General features: G+C 56.9%; 1 protein-coding gene across 1 annotated transcript in view; it reads right to left on the bottom strand.

Moving 5' to 3' along the window:
- The window catches only part of BMPER (BMP binding endothelial regulator), a 41512-nt gene extending 25354 nt beyond the window's left edge, over window positions 1–16158 (bottom strand). Inside the window, 3 exon segments of the mRNA XM_061554569.1 lie at window positions 3458–3557; window positions 9276–9361; window positions 15670–16158. Coding sequence (XP_061410553.1) covers window positions 3458–3557; window positions 9276–9361; window positions 15670–15772 — 289 coding nt within the window. The 5' untranslated portion in view covers window positions 15773–16158.
- Between the last annotated feature and the right edge of the window lie 1135 nt (window positions 16159–17293).

The raw sequence follows: 17293 nt of genomic DNA, 5'->3' as shown, positions 1-17293 counted from the left end.
CCAGCAGGGAGGTTGTCGTCACCCTCAACTCGGAAACTGCCCACTGTCCCTGCTGGCGAAGATGCCATCGTCACAACGCGCCTGAGTGACGTTGCCGACGTCACTCGAGCGCGTTTCCACAATGCTCATTTCTAAACCGCACATTCAAGCTACATTGCAAGTCACACAAAAAATCGCACGTGCAGACATTGACTTCAAATAGAACCTCCTACGCGTTAAACGTCCCCGCGACCAAACGGTTGTTGTTGATCCCACTTCTCAAGACGCACAACGGCTGTCGATGTGTGATGGGGGGGTAAGGGAGTTGGGTGACATGAGATGAGACCGTGGAGTTCGTGGGGACACGGATTGGTTCTGTGTCAGCTACGGTTGCCACCTGTCCGGGAAGTGCCACGTGTGTCCGGGTGGCAGGAATTGATTTGTGCCGTCCTGTGCCACAATCCTGTCCTGTACAGCCACTCGCCCAGGCTGTGGGCTGCTCTCAGCGTGTCTGCGCTCACCGCGTGTCGAACATTAACTGGAGGAATGTGCTTTATCTGTGTTTTGCACACAAAAATGTTATACTAACTCCAAGTGCATTTCTTATCTGTGACGTGCTTTCAAATATTTTGAGTTTAGTGTTATCAGGAGCCACTGGTAGATGCAAACTGATACGGGGGTCATCACACAAGGCCTACCCCGTCTTGACGTGCCCACGTAACTGTAATCGGGCCGCTGTTCACAATCAGTGACTTCAATAGTTCACGAAGGTGACATCGCATCGATGAAGACGGCGTCTGCTGCTGTGGCCAGTTCAAGCAAAGCAACGCGAGAGCGCCGCGCGCGGCTTGACCCGTGGGTCACGGCGCGCTCGGCAGGCTCCTGCTCCGTGTGGCGTCTCTCTTCACGTCGCGGCGTCTCGCGCTGCCCAGAGCGCCGTCACCGCCGCTTCCCGCAGCACCCGCTGCACGCGGGGCCGCCTGCCGGGGAGAGCACGCGAGAGGCGGCGGCGCAGAGGTCGTGTTTGCCTGCCGGGGGGGGGGGGGGGACCCCCTACCTCCCACCCCCTCCCCCCTCTCACCCCCTCCCCCCTCTCACCCCCTCTCACCCCCTCCCCCCTCTCCTTGTGGCTTCTCGCGATGCTCGAAATGGCACAGGACGCGAGAGTAAATAATCCACGCGTGCCTCGCTCCTCTCTCGTTTTGTGTGTGTCGCTGTTTGCTGTAAGTGCTGGTGGCGGGACCAGCCTGGCGCCACCCGTGCTGAAGCACGGTAATTAATGACTCCCCCCACCCCCCTCCTGTTGCTGCTGCTGTTGTTGTAAGAGTGGGTGGAGAGAAACGCCTTCAAAGCCGCCCGCGTGCCCCACGTCAAACCGCGGCGGCTCCACGCCGTGTCGCGCGCACTTCGCCGGCCCCAGACAAGGCGGGGAGACAGATACAGGATATATATCTGTATATATATCTGTATATATATCTGTATATATATCTTTATATATATATATATACTTTACATTGTGCAGCGCGGTGTCGTCGTCGTCGTTGTTTTCGACACGTGTGTTCTGGCCACAAGGTTCAAAATGGAACTTACGGCAGATGTGAACGTAATGCACCCGAAGAAGCACTGAACATTTTTAGCAAACGGTTTGAGTGGCGTTGCTGCGCATAGCCGGGAGGCAGATTGGGACGCCGGTAATGGGCCAGCTGCTTCGTTCGGAGGCTCGGTTCCAGTTCTAACACAATTTCACTCCGTTTCCTTCAATTGATCTGAAATCTGTAACGTGTCACGCGCCCGCCGCACGCAGACGGACACCCAAGCGCGCAGAGCCCTACACGTTGGCAGCCCCACAAAGAGCCCGGTTCTTGCTCCCTCCGAGTCGCTACTTGTTTATTTATTTCCACATCACAAGCAAAAAGTGAGGGATTTGTTTTGACACGAGAACGAGCGCCTCTCGCCACTCACGCGTCGCCAGCGAACAAGAAGAGGGTGGGGAGAGAGTTCCCGTGTTCAAATTGTGTCTCTTGGGCGAGGGAGTCACCCTTGAGCTCACAGCCCTGTTGCCCAATTGTGCCCGAACAAACGCCTACACAGCATCTACACAACGCCTACACAGCATCTACACAACGCCTACAGAACGTCTACACAACGTCTTCACAACGTCTATAGAACGTCTACAAAACGTCTACACGAAATGTTTTTTTTTTAAGCAGCTAATGTCCACTGAGCTAGAGAGCTCGTTTTCAGAAGCGACCTGGCCACAAATGAAGCTCAACGAAGTGGCTTTTCAAGTGGACATTTATAGCGGCAGCCAAGCACTCGAATTGCATGTTCCTCAATGTGGAGGGGGAACCAGAGGACCCGGAGACAAATCCACGCAACCACGGGGAGAGCATGGAAACTCCAAATACACAGCAGCAGGCGTCAGGGTGCGGATCGAACCCACGACCTCCTGTGCACCAGGCGAGGGAGTTAACGTCTCCTGGCCACCACGGCGCCCCGCGGTGCGGGATCGGTGTGGTACAGTGGGTTGTGCGCTTCGCTATAAACCCCGTCGACCTGAATTCGATTCCTACCCATGGTCTATCATCGATGGCGTGTGATATCCAGACCGGTGAACCTGGGCATTAGAGGACGAGGGTTTTTATTTTTCAGGAGAAAACATTGTGACGTTGCATGAACCCGAACTCACCAGAGTGGCGAATTATGGTCAAAAAACCCATAATCGCAATGGGTGTCGGGCTATAGGTACAGGGCTCTAAATGTATCTATATCCAAGTGGATTTACACCACGTGGGCTGTAAACCCGTCACGTGCCACCGATGACGCTCGCGCTGTCGGCTGTCGTCGAGTGAGGGCTGGGGAGCCCAGGGGGCGTCTCCCTCACGAGGCTGCTTCTGTGACGTCACGGCGCACGTGCTGCACGGGTCCTAGCACGTGCGATGCCGTACATCGCATTCCCAGTGCATCGCCGTGCCGGGTATTCCGAGGCGCGTAGGCAAGGCTGTGCGTGCCGCAGGGCACATATCGCTACCGCTGTCTTACGCCGTGTTGATGGTAATTAAGTATAATGTGCTTTGTCCAAAGATGTCGCTGTGGTGTGATCGTCGGCACACTGGGCAGCACACGGCATCAAGGGGCGGGGGTCCAGGGAGTCGTGGGCCTGGCGGCAGCCCTGCCACGTGCTGCAGCCTGCGCCACACGCCGCGGATGGGGGTGGTGGTGGCGGTGTTGGTGGCGGTGGTGGTGGAGGTGGTGGTGGCGGTACAGGCGGTGCCGGCGGTGATGGCGGTAGAGGTGGTGGAGGTGGTGGAAGTGGTGGCGGTGGTGGCAGTGGTGGTGATGGTGGTGGTGGTGGAGGTGGTGGAGGTGGTGGCGGTGGTGATGGAGGTTGTGGTAGTGGCGGTGATGGTGGTGATGGTGGCGGTGATGGTGGTGGCGGTGGTGAAGGTGGTGGTGGTGGAGGTGGTGGTGGTGGTACCTTGGCACTCGAGGCAGCAAGCCCCGCGCCGCTTGACCACGAGCAGGCAGTCGCTGGGCACGGGGCTGCACTTCTCCCGCTCGCACGTCACCTCGCCGCTCTGGGGACGCACGGCACGGACACACGCACGGTCACACCACCACCACCGCCGCCACCGCCGCCACCACCACCGCCACCTCCATCACCGCCACCACCTCCATCACCACCACCACCGCCACCTCCATCACCAAAGATAATGATCCCCGTGTCGCCTTGACAGACTGTTAGGGCAAGCGTTGTGAGAGAACACCTATGAAGGCCGGCACGGCACACGATTGGGTGGTTGGCCAGGACCACGCCCGACGGCCTTTGGCTCCCCAGTGGCGATGCTTTTTACACAACGGACCAGCTACTCATTTGAGGTTGAGTCGACCTAGGGGAGGCTCAGGACCGTGAGCGACACTCCGGTGATGGTGATGCCGATGGGATTGGACAGAGATCCCCGGAGTGCACGAGCCATACACGTGGTGCCCCTGGGTGACACCACAGACTGCCAACGTGCACATTAACAGGCGTGTTAACACGCACGGGTCGAGTGTGTGCTTGATTCTCACTACTTTGTTTTCTGCTGGGTGTGGGATGAAGGCTGGGGAGAGAGAGAGAGAGAGTGCCCGTGTGTTTAGGCAGCAGGAGGAGTGCAGAGGATTGGCACGACATAGGAAGCCGAATTTTGAGTCTCTCTCTCAGAACAATGTGCCCTGTGTGTGTGTGCGTCCTGTGCGTGTGTGTGTTCCATGTGTGTGTGCTCCATGTGTGTGTGTGCGCTCTGTGTGTGTGTGCTCCATGTGTGTGTGCGCTCTGTGTGTGTGTGCGTCCTGTGCGTGTGTGTGTTCCATGTGTGTGTGTGTGCGCTCTGTGTGTGTGTGCGTACTGTGCGTGTGTGTGTTCCATGTGTGTGTGTGCGCTCTGTGTGTGTGTGTGCTCCATGTGTGTGTGCGCTCTGTGTGTGTGTGCGTCCTGTGCGTGTGTGTGTTCCATGTGTGTGTGTGCGCTCTGTGTGTGTGTGCTCCATGTGTGTGTGCGCTCTGTGTGTGTGTGCTCCATGTGTGTGTGCGCTCTGTGTGTGTGTGCGTCCTGTGCGTGTGTGTGTTCCATGTGTGTGTGTGCGCTCTGTGTGTGTGTGCTCCATGTGTGTGTGCGCTCTGTGTGTGTGTGCGCGCTCTGTGTGTGTGCTCCATGTGTGTGTGTGCGCTCTGTGTGTGTGTGCTCCATGTGTGTGTGGGTCCTGTGTGTGTGTGCGCTCTGTGTGTGTGCTCCATGTGTGTGTGCGCTCTGTGTGTGTGTGCTCCATGTGTGTGTGCGTCCTGTGTGTGTGTGCGCGCTCTGTGTGTGTGCTCCATGTGTGTGTGTGCGCTCTGTGTGTGTGTGCGCTCTGTGTGTGTGTGTGCGCTCTGTGTGTGTGTGCGTCCTGTGTGTGGGTGTGCGCTCTGTGTGTGTGTGCTCCATGTGTGTGTGTGCGCTCTGTGTGTGTGTGGGCTCTGTGTGTGTGTGCGCGCTCTGTGTGTGTGCTCCATGTGTGTGCTATGTATGTGTGTGTGCTTCCTGAGTGTGTGAGCTCCATGTGTGTGTGTGCTCCATGTGTGTGTGTGCTCCATGTGTGTGCTATGTATGTGTGTGTGCTTCCCGTGTGTGTGCTATGTATGTGTGTGTGTGCTTCCTGAGTGTGTGAGCTCCATGTGTGTGTGTGCCCCTGTGTGTGTGCTCTGTGTGTGTGTGCTCTGTGTGTGTGTGTGTGCTCTGTGTGTGTGTGCACTGTGTGTGCGTGTGCTCTGTGTGTGTGTGCTCTGTGTGTGTGTGCTCTGTGTGTGTGTGCTCTGTGTGTGTGCTCTGTGTGTGTGTGTCTGCACTGTGTGTGCGTATGCTCTGTGTGTGTGCTCTGTGTGTGTGTGTGCGTGCTCTCTGTGTGTGTGTGTGTACTCTGTGTGCGTGTGCTCTGTGTGTGTGCTCTGTGTGTGTGTGTGCTCTGTGTGCCTAGCGCCGGTCTGCATGTGGCCTCGTCTCTGGCCACACCGCCACTTTCACGATGAAAGTGGCTCCCCCCCCTCCCGGCGGCGGGCGCGAGGTGTCGTCGCGCGCGCCCCCCTTCGTGTCCGTCGCCTCGTCTGTCCTGCCACTTCTCTCGTCTGTCCTGCCACTTGTCTCAAGAACGTCGCGTGTGGAACATCGACGCTCAACCCATTGTCGGTCTCGGAGTCCAACAGCGAGAGAGACGCTTGATGAGCAGCGAGAGAGACGCTTGATGAGCAGCTTCTTAGTTTCGCGCACAGACGACGATGGCTTGCAGATGAGTCAACACTTTTTTATGTGACCATGTGAGGTTCACTGAGCTATGCAGCTCTTTTTTCAGAAGCGACCTGGCCACAAATGATAACTCAACGAAACTGGCGTATCGTGTGGAAATGTATAGCAGCCAAACACTCTAATCGCATTTGTGTTAATGCAGCCACGCGGGTGCCGGCTGGGAGTTGCACGCGCCCATCTCTGTCGATGCGCACGCGACGGAGTCTGCGTCTCGCGGGGCTTCTCTTCGATTGCCCAGTCGGGATGCGCTCGTGTGAGAAGGGGCGGGACGGGGGGTCTCGAAGCTCGCCGAGGACATTGCGAGACGAGCGCGTGGCGACGGGGTAGTCGCGCGTGCAGGCACGCGCCGCTCGGTGCGCTCCCAGGTCTCGCACCCGCTGCGTCGCCTCACCGCCAGGAAGAGCGAACCACACAAGAGGGATGTCGAATTGGGGGGAACTTTAACTCCGTCGGCCAATTTGCCTCGCGACAAACACCGCGCGTCACTTACTGCGTGCCAGAAACACTCGGTTCTAAGTAGTTCTGTTCAGAATGGAACCAAAGACAAACCCCCGTCTACCCTTAACAGACTGCTGGGGCAAGTGCTGTTAGCGAGCACGAGAATGGAACCACACGCAGACACACACACAGGGAACGCAATTATTGAGCGGGATTGTTCAGATCCTCCCCTTAGAATATACTCCACACGTACTCAATTACAACTTCATCAATTGTTGTTCTTGGCAGCCGCTTTCTCAATGTCTCTCAGACGCCAGCCGCGGCGCGAGGGGTCAGGGAGCGCTCTGCACTATAAACCCGAGTTCGGTTCCTGCTCACGGCCAACACCAGTGACGAATAGCTGAACCGGTCCTGGGCCTGCCCGAGGTCGACTCAGCCTCAAATGAGTACCTGGTGCGGTGTGTAGTAAACAACGCCACTGAGGAGACAAAGGCGGCCGGGCGTGGTGCTGGCCACCCACCCCCTCGTGTGCCACAGTGCCGGTAGCCTTCACAGGTGCTGCTCGCTAACAGCACTTGCCCCGACAGTCTGCTGCAGGCTACACGGGGGATCTTTGTCCGAGGGGCTCGGAGCCGTGCGATGGATGTCTCCTCCAGCAACCGAGCGCACCTCGAGGGACGCGGATGGAGATTTGTTCGAACAAGAGGAAGTCCGCGGTTGGACATCGGGGCAGATGTCTTTCTCTCGCTCGAACGACCACGGCGAGGCGCCTCGCGAGGTTTGCCGCCGCCTGTCCTGGTATCCCACGATTGTTCCTCTCTTTCTGAGGCAGCTGCTGTGAGTCTTGCCCGGCGATTGCAAGTCTCGATTCTTATTCTGCGTTGCCCAAACACAATATACCGATAATTGTTTCTCTCGAGACGATGCTACTGGATGTAAGTAAAAGAGAAGAGCCTCAGACCTCATCGGATTCCTCCTGCAGTCTAAATAATCATTCTGATTCAAATCCAGCTCACAAATCTTCCTGTGACCTCATCTGTATCTACGTTGAACTTCTTTCGCACGGTACGTAGCCAAACGTGCTAATCGGAGGTGTCGGGGAAGGACTAAACACAAAAAGCAGTTCGAAACAAATGAGAATGATTTAAAAGTGCATTGTTCCAGTGGCTTCCTAATATCTGAAGCGAGAGCGTTCCAGACGGCCGCAGAAACGCGTCTGAAAGCGCCGCACGAAGATGCTCGACTCGGTCGTGGCGAGTCGAGGAGAGATGTCGCCTCGAGACCTGGCGGGCAGCGCCGCCGCGACTGATGTTGTCCCGGGCAGGTGAGCGCGCGGATGTCAGGTGTCGAGTGTGCGAAGGGAACACCGCAGTCGCTTCAGGCGAACCCAGCGGAGCCTCGCTCGGCGCGTGTGAATGAGAGCGGCTCAGCATTACGCCTTTTTTCTGATCACTTACACAGAGCGGCTCTTCTGTTTGCTTTCTAAGAAAATGTGAATTCCAGTGGTTAAAGACTTTTTTTGAAGGTTCTGAATAATCCCACCTATTAGCCTGCCCTGTGTGTGCCTGTCTGTCTCTCGGCTTTGCCTGTGGGCACTGCGCGCATTCCTACCTCATTAAAGAGAACCATTTATAAAGCACAATACAGAAGCGGCGAGGACAAGTGGTCAAAACAGAGTTAATTTACGGGCGCACTAGGTGGGATTCGCTTAATTGTTTATATATTTTTTTAAACATTGCCGACACAAAAACTCGTCGTTTCAGAATATAAGTGCAAGCAGCACGGCGTGAGGCAGCGTGGCTCCCGCCGTGTCACGAGCGAGCGCTTGGGGCCCGGCAGAGCCGTGCTCAGGAACCGGGCGGAGCGCGCTGCGCTGGGTGGAGGCTGCGGGCAGAAGCCAACTCTCAACTTGGGCGCAAAGCGATCGCGGACAGCCTGTCGGCGATTTGAACGATCGGACGAGCGCAGGGGGTGTCCTCGCTATACAACTGATGTGACGCACGCAGGCCAAAAGGCCCAACAACGCCATGTGGGCAGCAACAAACAGCAACTTTTGAAGGTGCAGGTGGTAAGAGTTCACGCAACAATTCGTCGGTTTAAATTAATTCTGGCATGCAAGTTACAAGAAGTGTGCGTCTCGCGACTGGGCGATTACTAATGTATACAATTAAACTGCAAATGATGTGAGAATGTCCCTTCAAAGTATTTAATATAAATCAGACGAAGCAAACGGGAGAGAACATACCGCATGCAATAAAAAAGCAATACAGTACAACACGACCGATGTAAATCACTTTGCGAATCTAATTGCAGCCCTAAATCATGACAGATAATTGAATCGCTGGGCGAAGGGGAGTTAACCATCACCTGCCTCGAGCACTCAGCGCACCATATGGAGGAGCGGTAACAGTGGAGACCTGGGTTTGATTCCCGGCCGCGGCGAGCATGAGCGTCTTGTGATGCTTGAGCCATTCCTGATCCCGTCTTCGCCAGCCCACACTCACCAAACTATCCCCGTGACCGACACGGCGTAGGGAGGCCTTAGTCCAGCAGCAGATTGACAAAGGGATGTGAATGAATTATTATTACATGAAAAAAAAATCTACCAATGAGTTGCCAAAGGATGTAAATTAACCCGAGCGTAGGTGAACATGAGCTATATATTAAAAAAAAAGTTTTTTCAGATGTCCAGTCGACACGTCCAGTAGCGTCATAACCCAGGAGGATGCTTGCGTGGCAATGGGAGGCTATAACGCGGTAAATTCTATGTCGGGGTTAAATCTGTGGAACGTGTAGGAGAGAGCGCGAGCCTTCGCGCACCGCACCGCCGGCTCTCCGGCCAGCCGGCACATCTCGCTCGCGCGAGCACGCCCAGCTGCAACAAATTACGCGCAAATGTTTTAGCGTGAAACAATACGCGAGGTTACGGGGAGCAATTACATCAAGACGAGCGGGGGGGGAGGCACGGAGAGTCGCTGGCGGGGACCGCGGGGATCGAGCGTTGCCGCCGGGAAAGGCGCGCTGCCGACGTCCCTCTCACCTTGCAAACGCACGTGATGCACGGGTTGTTCCAGCTGAAGGGGATCTCCACCGCCTCGCCCTCGTTCGTGCACTTGGCCACCGTGCCTGCGTCGTCAGCACAACTGACAGCGACGACGACGAGGGTCATTATCGAAGCCGGTGCGATGCGTCCACGGTCGTGTATCCGGTGCGGCTGTGTGGCTGGTAGTTTTAGGCCAAAATTCGCGTCATTACAGAACTTCCCTTTGAGTTGGTGGTCGAAATGAAGAAAATGGCTACACGTCCAGTTCTTTTGAACCGGTGGTCTGGATAAGGCTGAGAGCTTTGATTCGTGCAGTGCTACGCATATTTGTGCGTTGTTAAATAATGTTTCATTACGCGTGTTTACATCGCATCGATCACCCTCTCACGGCAATTTTACCACAAGCGTGCGACGTGCCCCAAAATGTTGACGTGGTACTCGCAATATCTGCTGGACCGAATCTCCCCTCGCTGGGAAGCGGCTGCCGCGTTCCGCTGGAGGAGAACGCCCTGTGGCGAAACCTCTGGGAAGCGCTCATGGACACGCGTGCCAACTGTATACCCACATGCGCCCGCGTTCGCAGTTGGCGAGCTTACAGCGAGAGTTTAATTACTTCAGAAATCTACACCCACCAAAAATTCCACCGAGTCTCAACGTCTCTTTGTGCAGGAGAGGGTCTCGCGTGGAGCCTGCATTGCAGTTCCATTTCTGATATATTCGCACACGACAAGAGACGCGAGCGTTCACGGAGATCCCACGCGTGCCGGAGAGCACTCGCACGCATCGCAGATGGGTGGCAACTCTCACCACGACACCACGGAACTCTAACTGCAATACCACGGAAATCTAACCGCGATTACACGGAAATCTAACCACCATACCACGGAATTCCAACCGCAATACCACGGAAATCTAAGTGCTACACCCCGTAACTCTGACCCCTATGTTATGTAACTCTAACTCGTGCCTAACCACCCTGTCAGGGGACACTCGGCCATCTGCGGTGTAGAGGGAGTCGTCGTGCCAATATTACTTATTTGAAAATAAATAAATATCTGAGTCCTCTGTGTGTGCAATCATGTTTTCCCTTTGTGCGGACTTCAAAACAACTCACTGATTATAACTGCCATGCGGCAATTATTAGTGACTCACAGTGGTCAAAGATAATAATAATGATGAGGAAACTTGTGTAGTAGGACCCACGTGGGGGCTAGTGCCAAAGTTCCATCAATTACGTTGCAGTAACGTAGCAGAGCAGAAGACGTCCACGCACTCCGCTACGAACCCAGGCATCTGAGTTCAATCCCCGGTCGTGGCTACCATCAGCGGCGAGTGATATCACAGCGGTCCCCGGCTCCCCATGAGCAATCCGCATGGCTGACGAGGCCTTTATCCGGCAGCTGATTGAGAAGAGCTGCAAAGTGACGTTTACTAATACTTTGGTGGAATGTTTAATCAACGAGCTTCTGTTTATGGAAGTAACTACAATTACAAAGTTTTCCGATGCGAGTGAATCATTGTATACGCGTGTTTTGTATACAGTGGTTTACAGTGTCTGCCTGCGCAGTCATTTGAACATCCGGTGGCCCGTTCGACGGAACCCACCCAGGGCACTTTCTCTCCGTTCCATCGCGCGAGTGACGGGGAAGTGGCCGTCGCTCGTCCCGCAAGCCACCCTGCTGGGCCCCCTGCCAGGCGGCCATGCCGCTTACGTGACGCGCCCGAGTCACGTGGTGAGCGGTCCTGTGACGCGGGGAGAGGAGGGGCCCGAGTTGGACCAACTCCCGTGCGCGTCACGCGCGGGTCGTGCGTGACGCTCGGACGGCGTGCGAGTCAAAATCCCATCATCGGCTCAGCCCATCGCATCTCTTTGGTCAGTAAAATCGGTACACGACGGTGGAATCACGCAGGCGATGTCAACAGTCAATCAATTGTTCTCTGTGAAAAACTAAAATTAAACGGTCCTCATCACAGGAACGTGGAATGAGCAGCGATGAATGACTCGAATCACGGAGAAGCATGGAGCAACGACAGTGGCCACAGTCGAGTGAAGAGTGCACCCCCTTGCGCCACCTTACACCACCTTACACCCCCTTGCACCCCCTTCCTCCACCTTGCTCCACCTTGCACGGACGTCAAGTTCACATCCCGCGACCGGGGCCGGATGGCCGTGCTGCCTCTGAGCCATCGGAGGTCACGGCCGTCCATCACCAAGTCGCTAGTTGCCTATAGAACATTCACCGTGAACTCACTCCAATAGTATGTCGAAAGCACTGCAGTGCAAAGCCATTAACAACAATGTTCATTCACGGGCCTCTGTCAATCCGATGATGGATGAAGGTTTCCTCACACCCATGTTTATCAAGGGGAGTAGCTTTTGTAACCATACTTCACCAGAGGTGGTGAAGGGTGGTGTGGGGGGTGGGAGGGTCTAGACGTGGTTCAGACGTCGCTGGCGAATCAAGTCGTTTGCTTTGGCTGGGAATGGAACTCAGGCAGCCAGACTCAAATCACGGTGACCAGCCCCCTGCACCAACAACACCCCAACTCACTCAACCTCTCAACATCAAACCCAATAGGCATCGCTGTTGGTAATTAATGGAAGTGTTTGGCCAGCAAGGCATAATATAGCATGTGTATGTTGTATCACATTTTTAATTCACTAGGATCCCATATTGTAGATGGAATGTCCTTGCCAATAACATCTGGCAGCCCAAGCAGACTTGTATAATCCTGACTGCTGATGAAGTTGACGTTTATTTTGCGTAACGAGGTGAGAACTCAAGGAGACCAGGATAAGTTGCATTTGCCAGAGTGACCTGGGGCATTGGTCTGCCGGTAGGGGGCGATGATCGCTATGCGCCGTCCCCAATTCCAATCCGGCCGAGCGCTTCCTCGCGAATGCCGCTGATTAGTGTTGGTGCGGGACACGAGTATAGTTATGGTGGACTAGGGATTGTTTTACTTGCGTGCGGTGGAGAGGCAGAGGGAGACGCGTTTACTCGGATATTTAATTTCCGCTTCATTAGCCGGGCGTGGTTGAGCACCCATGCCTCATCCAGCGCTTGGGATGCAAAGGTTGGTGGATCACGCAGATTTGTAAAACTCCCACCAACCTCGCTGGACTGCTAGGTGGCCGAGACATGCTAGTACAGCACGTGGCTTTACGACTTCACCTGTGCACACACAAGCTATCAACATTATCATTATGATCCCATTGCACGCGTGGAGGGTTTTAGACAGACACCCTGGTTCCCTGCCGTAGTTGGAACATTTCTTAAAATGGAATTGGCCACAGCTCTCAATCAATGCCGGGGGGCCCGACCACAAGCCTCGTCCCCTGGACAAACAGCCGCGAGCGGGCGTGAGGATGGCAGAGGCCGGCAGGCTGCTGCTGCTGCTGCCAACCAGCCACTCGCGCACACATCGCCCCACACTGGCGCGAGATCAACTCGCTGCGTCGCGCGGCGGGCAACGGCGCAGCCAAGAAGAAGCCACCGCGAGCCGCTCCTACCCCAGCAGCGTCCGAGCCGTGCACCACCACCACACCACCACCACTACACCACCACCACTACACCACCACCACACCACCACCACACCACCACCACTATACTACCACTACACCACCACCACCACACCACCACCACTACACCACCACTACCACACCACCACTACTCCAACACCGCACCACCACCACTACACGACCACTACACCACCACCACACCACCACAACCACACCACCACTACACCAACACCGCACCACCACCACCATACCACCACTACCACACCACCACCACACCACCACTACCCAACCACCCCAACACCACCACACCACCACAACTACACTACCACACCACCACCACCGCACCACCACTACACCACCACCACACCACCACTACCCAACCACCCCACCACTACCGCACCACCACTACACCACCACACCACCACCACTACACCACCACCGCACCACCACCACCACACCGCTGTGACCACGCGACACCGCTGAGAATCCCTCGTCTGAGCCATTTCCCGCTGCCCCGCGCATTAAGTGACAGCGCGTGTGACCGTAGCGTTGGCTGTGAATGTGAACACCGCCGTGTGTCCAGCAGTCAGAACCACGCCGCGTCATCACCAACAGCGCACGTCGGGTTAAGGGCGCCCGTGACCCACGACCACAAAATGATGAAGATCTCCCACGAGCTAAATTACACAACACGGGGAGCGGTGGCGCAGCAGTTGGCGCACCCGGGTCCCCTGTGATCCAATCCCGAACACGGCCAACATCACGACTGGCGCTGGGAGCGTGCTACCCGAACCGATCATCCTCGCCGAGGGGGGAGCACGAACAGCCACCCTCCGTGACCGACACGGCGTGGGGAGAAGGCTTTCATCCAGCAGTGGATTGACAAACGGCTGCGGGTCTGCTATTGCATAGACGTTGCAGGAAGCCGATGGGGTTTTTTTTCGTGCCGATTTGGGACGAATTTCCCCCAGCGGTAATTCAACCGCGCCATCAACGCGCGGAGATGATGCTCGTACGGACGAATACAATGATCGATAACGTCCCATTTACTCCGCCGTCGACAAAGATTTCCCTGCGTAGCCGACACAGGCTGTTGGAGCAAGTGCTGTTGGCGAGTGGGCCAAACAGCACGCCCGTCCGCCTTTGTCTCCCCAATGCCGATGCTTGTTTTACACCGTACCGAGTACGGCACTCATTTGAGACTGAGTCGACCTAGGGGGGAAGCCTAGGATCGGTTCAAATATGCGCTACTGTTATCGGCCGTGAGCGCGAATCGAACTCGGGTCGCCGCTGGCTTGGTAGCGCAGCGCGCTTGAACCCCTCCACTGAATCTTGATTTGACGCTTTCGTGACTGCAGGAATCGCAACTCTCGGTTCTTTCGGTAAAGTCACGTGGGTAGGAAAAGTAACAGACCACGACGTTTCGATCGCCACTCAAGCAGCCGCCTTCAGGTGCCCCGCGTCGCCCTGCGACTCGCCGGTCTCGCTCCGTCTGTGCGCCGACAGCCGCCACGCAGAGCCGCAGGGTCGGTGCAGAGAGAGGTCGCCGACTGTGGAGTCTACAGGGCTCCTCTACCCCGCCATAGCTGCCCCCCTCGTACAGACGGAATGGAGATAAATCATTGTTCAGCGGCATCATCAGCCATGATCACTCCGCTGCTGGATGAGGCACTCCAGAAAACCGTGGCACAATCGTTGCAGGCTCGTATCCGTGAGGCTGCGAGCTGAGCGCGGTGCGCAGGGAGGGCTCCCACCGGGCAGACGCAGACGCGGCGCGGGGGTGTTTGGTTGTTAGCAAGGCGACACTGCTGCTGAAGAGACTCGCGACGTCTACACCGCTGAAACGACGCAATGCGACCAGCGACGTGACGAGACCCGCCTCACCAAGAAGCCCCATCGTGGCGGAGAGCGCGACCGCGTCTCCTTGTTTCAGGGGGCAGCAGCGCCGTGGACACGCGCTCCCGGATGACTCATGAACTCTCACGGCGATTCCATCTTTGGTAATGAAACAAACCCCTATTGTGCTTACTGAATACATACAAATAGTCGTATTGCGGCTTACAGAATAGTTAATGACGTGTGAACATTTACGAACAGTTGGAACAGCGTTTGTTGGCCTTCACCCGCACCTCTGGTTAGCACGGTTGGCTACGTACGGCGCGAAGGAAGTTCAACACACGGAGATCAACGTCACTGTGGAACTCGGGACACATCCCCACCGATTCCATCTCCCCATTGGAATCTCGGACCCAGTGGTGAGCAAGTCGGCGTTCGCATGGGGGGTCGAGTCCGTGCACGGGAAAACCACTCTCGTCTTGATCTCGTATTTATTTTAAGACATTAAAGGATTGCATTGTCAATCGCAATGCAAGGATATGGAGCCCTGCTGCAATACGTGTAAGAACACGTGAAGTCCGCGTGTGTGCTGTGTGTGTGCATGTCTACATGTGTACTTTGTGTGTGAGTGATGCAGGCGTGTGTACGGAATGTAACCAAACCATGAGCACGCGTGAACCCTGCCTGGCACCCGTGAACCCTGCCCGGCACGCGTGGACACCGCGGCGCTGCGCTCTGGGGGCGTTCGACTCACGACAAATTGTCACGGGCCGACTCAGCGTGCCACCCCTCCAGGGCTGCTACGGCGACGAGCATTGTGTGTCAATTGTGGTCGTCCACCGTATAAATGTGGAATTCCCACCACTGACCAAGGGCCGCCAACCGAGATGAGCGCCGGCGCTCTGCTGCATTTGGGCTGAAAGACGTGAGCGGTAAGTGTCGCCGCGACGTGCACGCGTGAACCCTACCTGGAACGCGTGAACCCTGCCCGGCACGTGCGTGAGCCCTGCCCGGCACGCGTGTGAGCCCTACCTGCCAAGAGCTGTGCCGGCGCGGGGGAGAGCACGCACCACATGTGGGTGAGCGTGAGCAGCGCCCACACCCAGCCGGCGCCGCGACACCCGGCACACGACATCGTGCTCTCTGTGGCAGCAGGGGCAGCAGCTGCAGCAGGGGCAGCAGCAGCAGGGGCAGTCTGCGTGGACACGGACTGGCACCGCCTGGGTTATCGTCCCGCCTGGCTCAGCCGCAGCTTCTCCTCCTCCCTCTTGTCGATTGTAAAATCACCGCCGATGCCCGAGTGAGGAGGAGGTGGAGGAGAGGCTTCTCATTGTCCGCGGGTCCGTGCCGGCGTGCTCGAGTGGCGCTGTGCAGAGTCCTCGGCTCACGCTGACGATGGCGCAGGGAGACGCTCCCGGCTCGAGGGAGGAGGTCCCGGGCTCGGCGGGGAGGAGGGATGCTCGCTGGGGACCCCCCTGGGTGGGTCGCGGCGTCTGCGCGCGGCGCGGATTGCGCCCCTCTGGGCAGCGCGACTTTGTTTTGAAAAGTGCGGAGCGCGGACGCGGGGCGGGGCCACGAGGAGTCGGGGGACTCCGCTCAGCGAATCCGCCGGCGGGGGCGCCCGCCCGCCCCGCCGACCCCGGCGTCGGTCCTGGGGGCCCCTCCGCGTGGCCCCTCTCCCCCCGCGGCCCCCACCCCCTGCCCCCCCCCCCGCGACGTCAAAATCTCTGCCGCCTCTGGCATTGCGCAACGCGCGGCGCCGCCGCCGCTGCGCGCGGGGAGGAAGCGCGCTCGCTCCCTGCGAGTGGCCGCGACTCCACGCGCCGCGGTGCTGACCAGCTCCTGGCGGGCGAGACGAAGTCGTCGCTCTCCGCCTGCCCGCCCCTTCGCCTCCTCGATAGGCGGCGGTGTGAGCCGCGGTGGCGAGCGCGCACCCACACGCCCGCCCGCCCCTCCATCGGAAACGTCTCGGCACGTTGACGAACACGCGTCGTGGTGCCGCACGCAATGTGATGGCACGGGACGAGCACGCGCCCACGATGACCGCTCTCTCGCGCTCACGGGTCAGAGCGGTTCGAGAGGAAGCGTGGAGCGCAATGAGACACGGGCACTAAGTGGGAGCGAGCACGAGGGGTGTGCACGTGGTGCAGCAGGAGGTGTCACGTTGTGCAGCAGGAGGTGTCACGTGGTGCAGCAGGCGGTGTCAGTGCAGCAGGCGGTGTCAGTGCAGCAGGCGGTGTCACGTGGTGCAGCAGGCGGTGTCACCGTGACGCTTTGTAAAACGACTTTGTGACAACGATTCACAGCCTTTATTGAATCCACTGCTTGATGGGGTGGGGGGGGGGGTCTCTCTACGCTATGTGGATATGGGGGGGCTCTTCGACCATACTTCACCAGTCTGGTCCGTGCAGGATTGAAGAGAGATTGGCCAAGGACCGTTCTGGCGGTGGCCCTTCTTCATAGCACGTCGACTTGTGTGTAAATAGCGTGTGGATGTTGGTGATGATGATGATGTTGAAGATGTTAATGATGATGTTGTTGATGTTGTTGAAGATGTTGTTGATGTTGGTGATGTTGTCGATGTTGTTGATGATGATGTTGAAGATGTTGTTGATGATGTTGAAGATGTTGTTGATGTTGTTGATGATGTTGTCCT

The sequence above is a fragment of the Lethenteron reissneri genome, chromosome 20, assembly GCF_015708825.2.
Source record: "Lethenteron reissneri isolate LAM-NWPU_2019-01 chromosome 20, ASM1570882v1, whole genome shotgun sequence".
Lineage (NCBI taxonomy): Eukaryota > Metazoa > Chordata > Hyperoartia > Petromyzontiformes > Petromyzontidae > Lethenteron > Lethenteron reissneri.
This window is presented reverse-complemented; position numbering and strand designations above follow the sequence as displayed.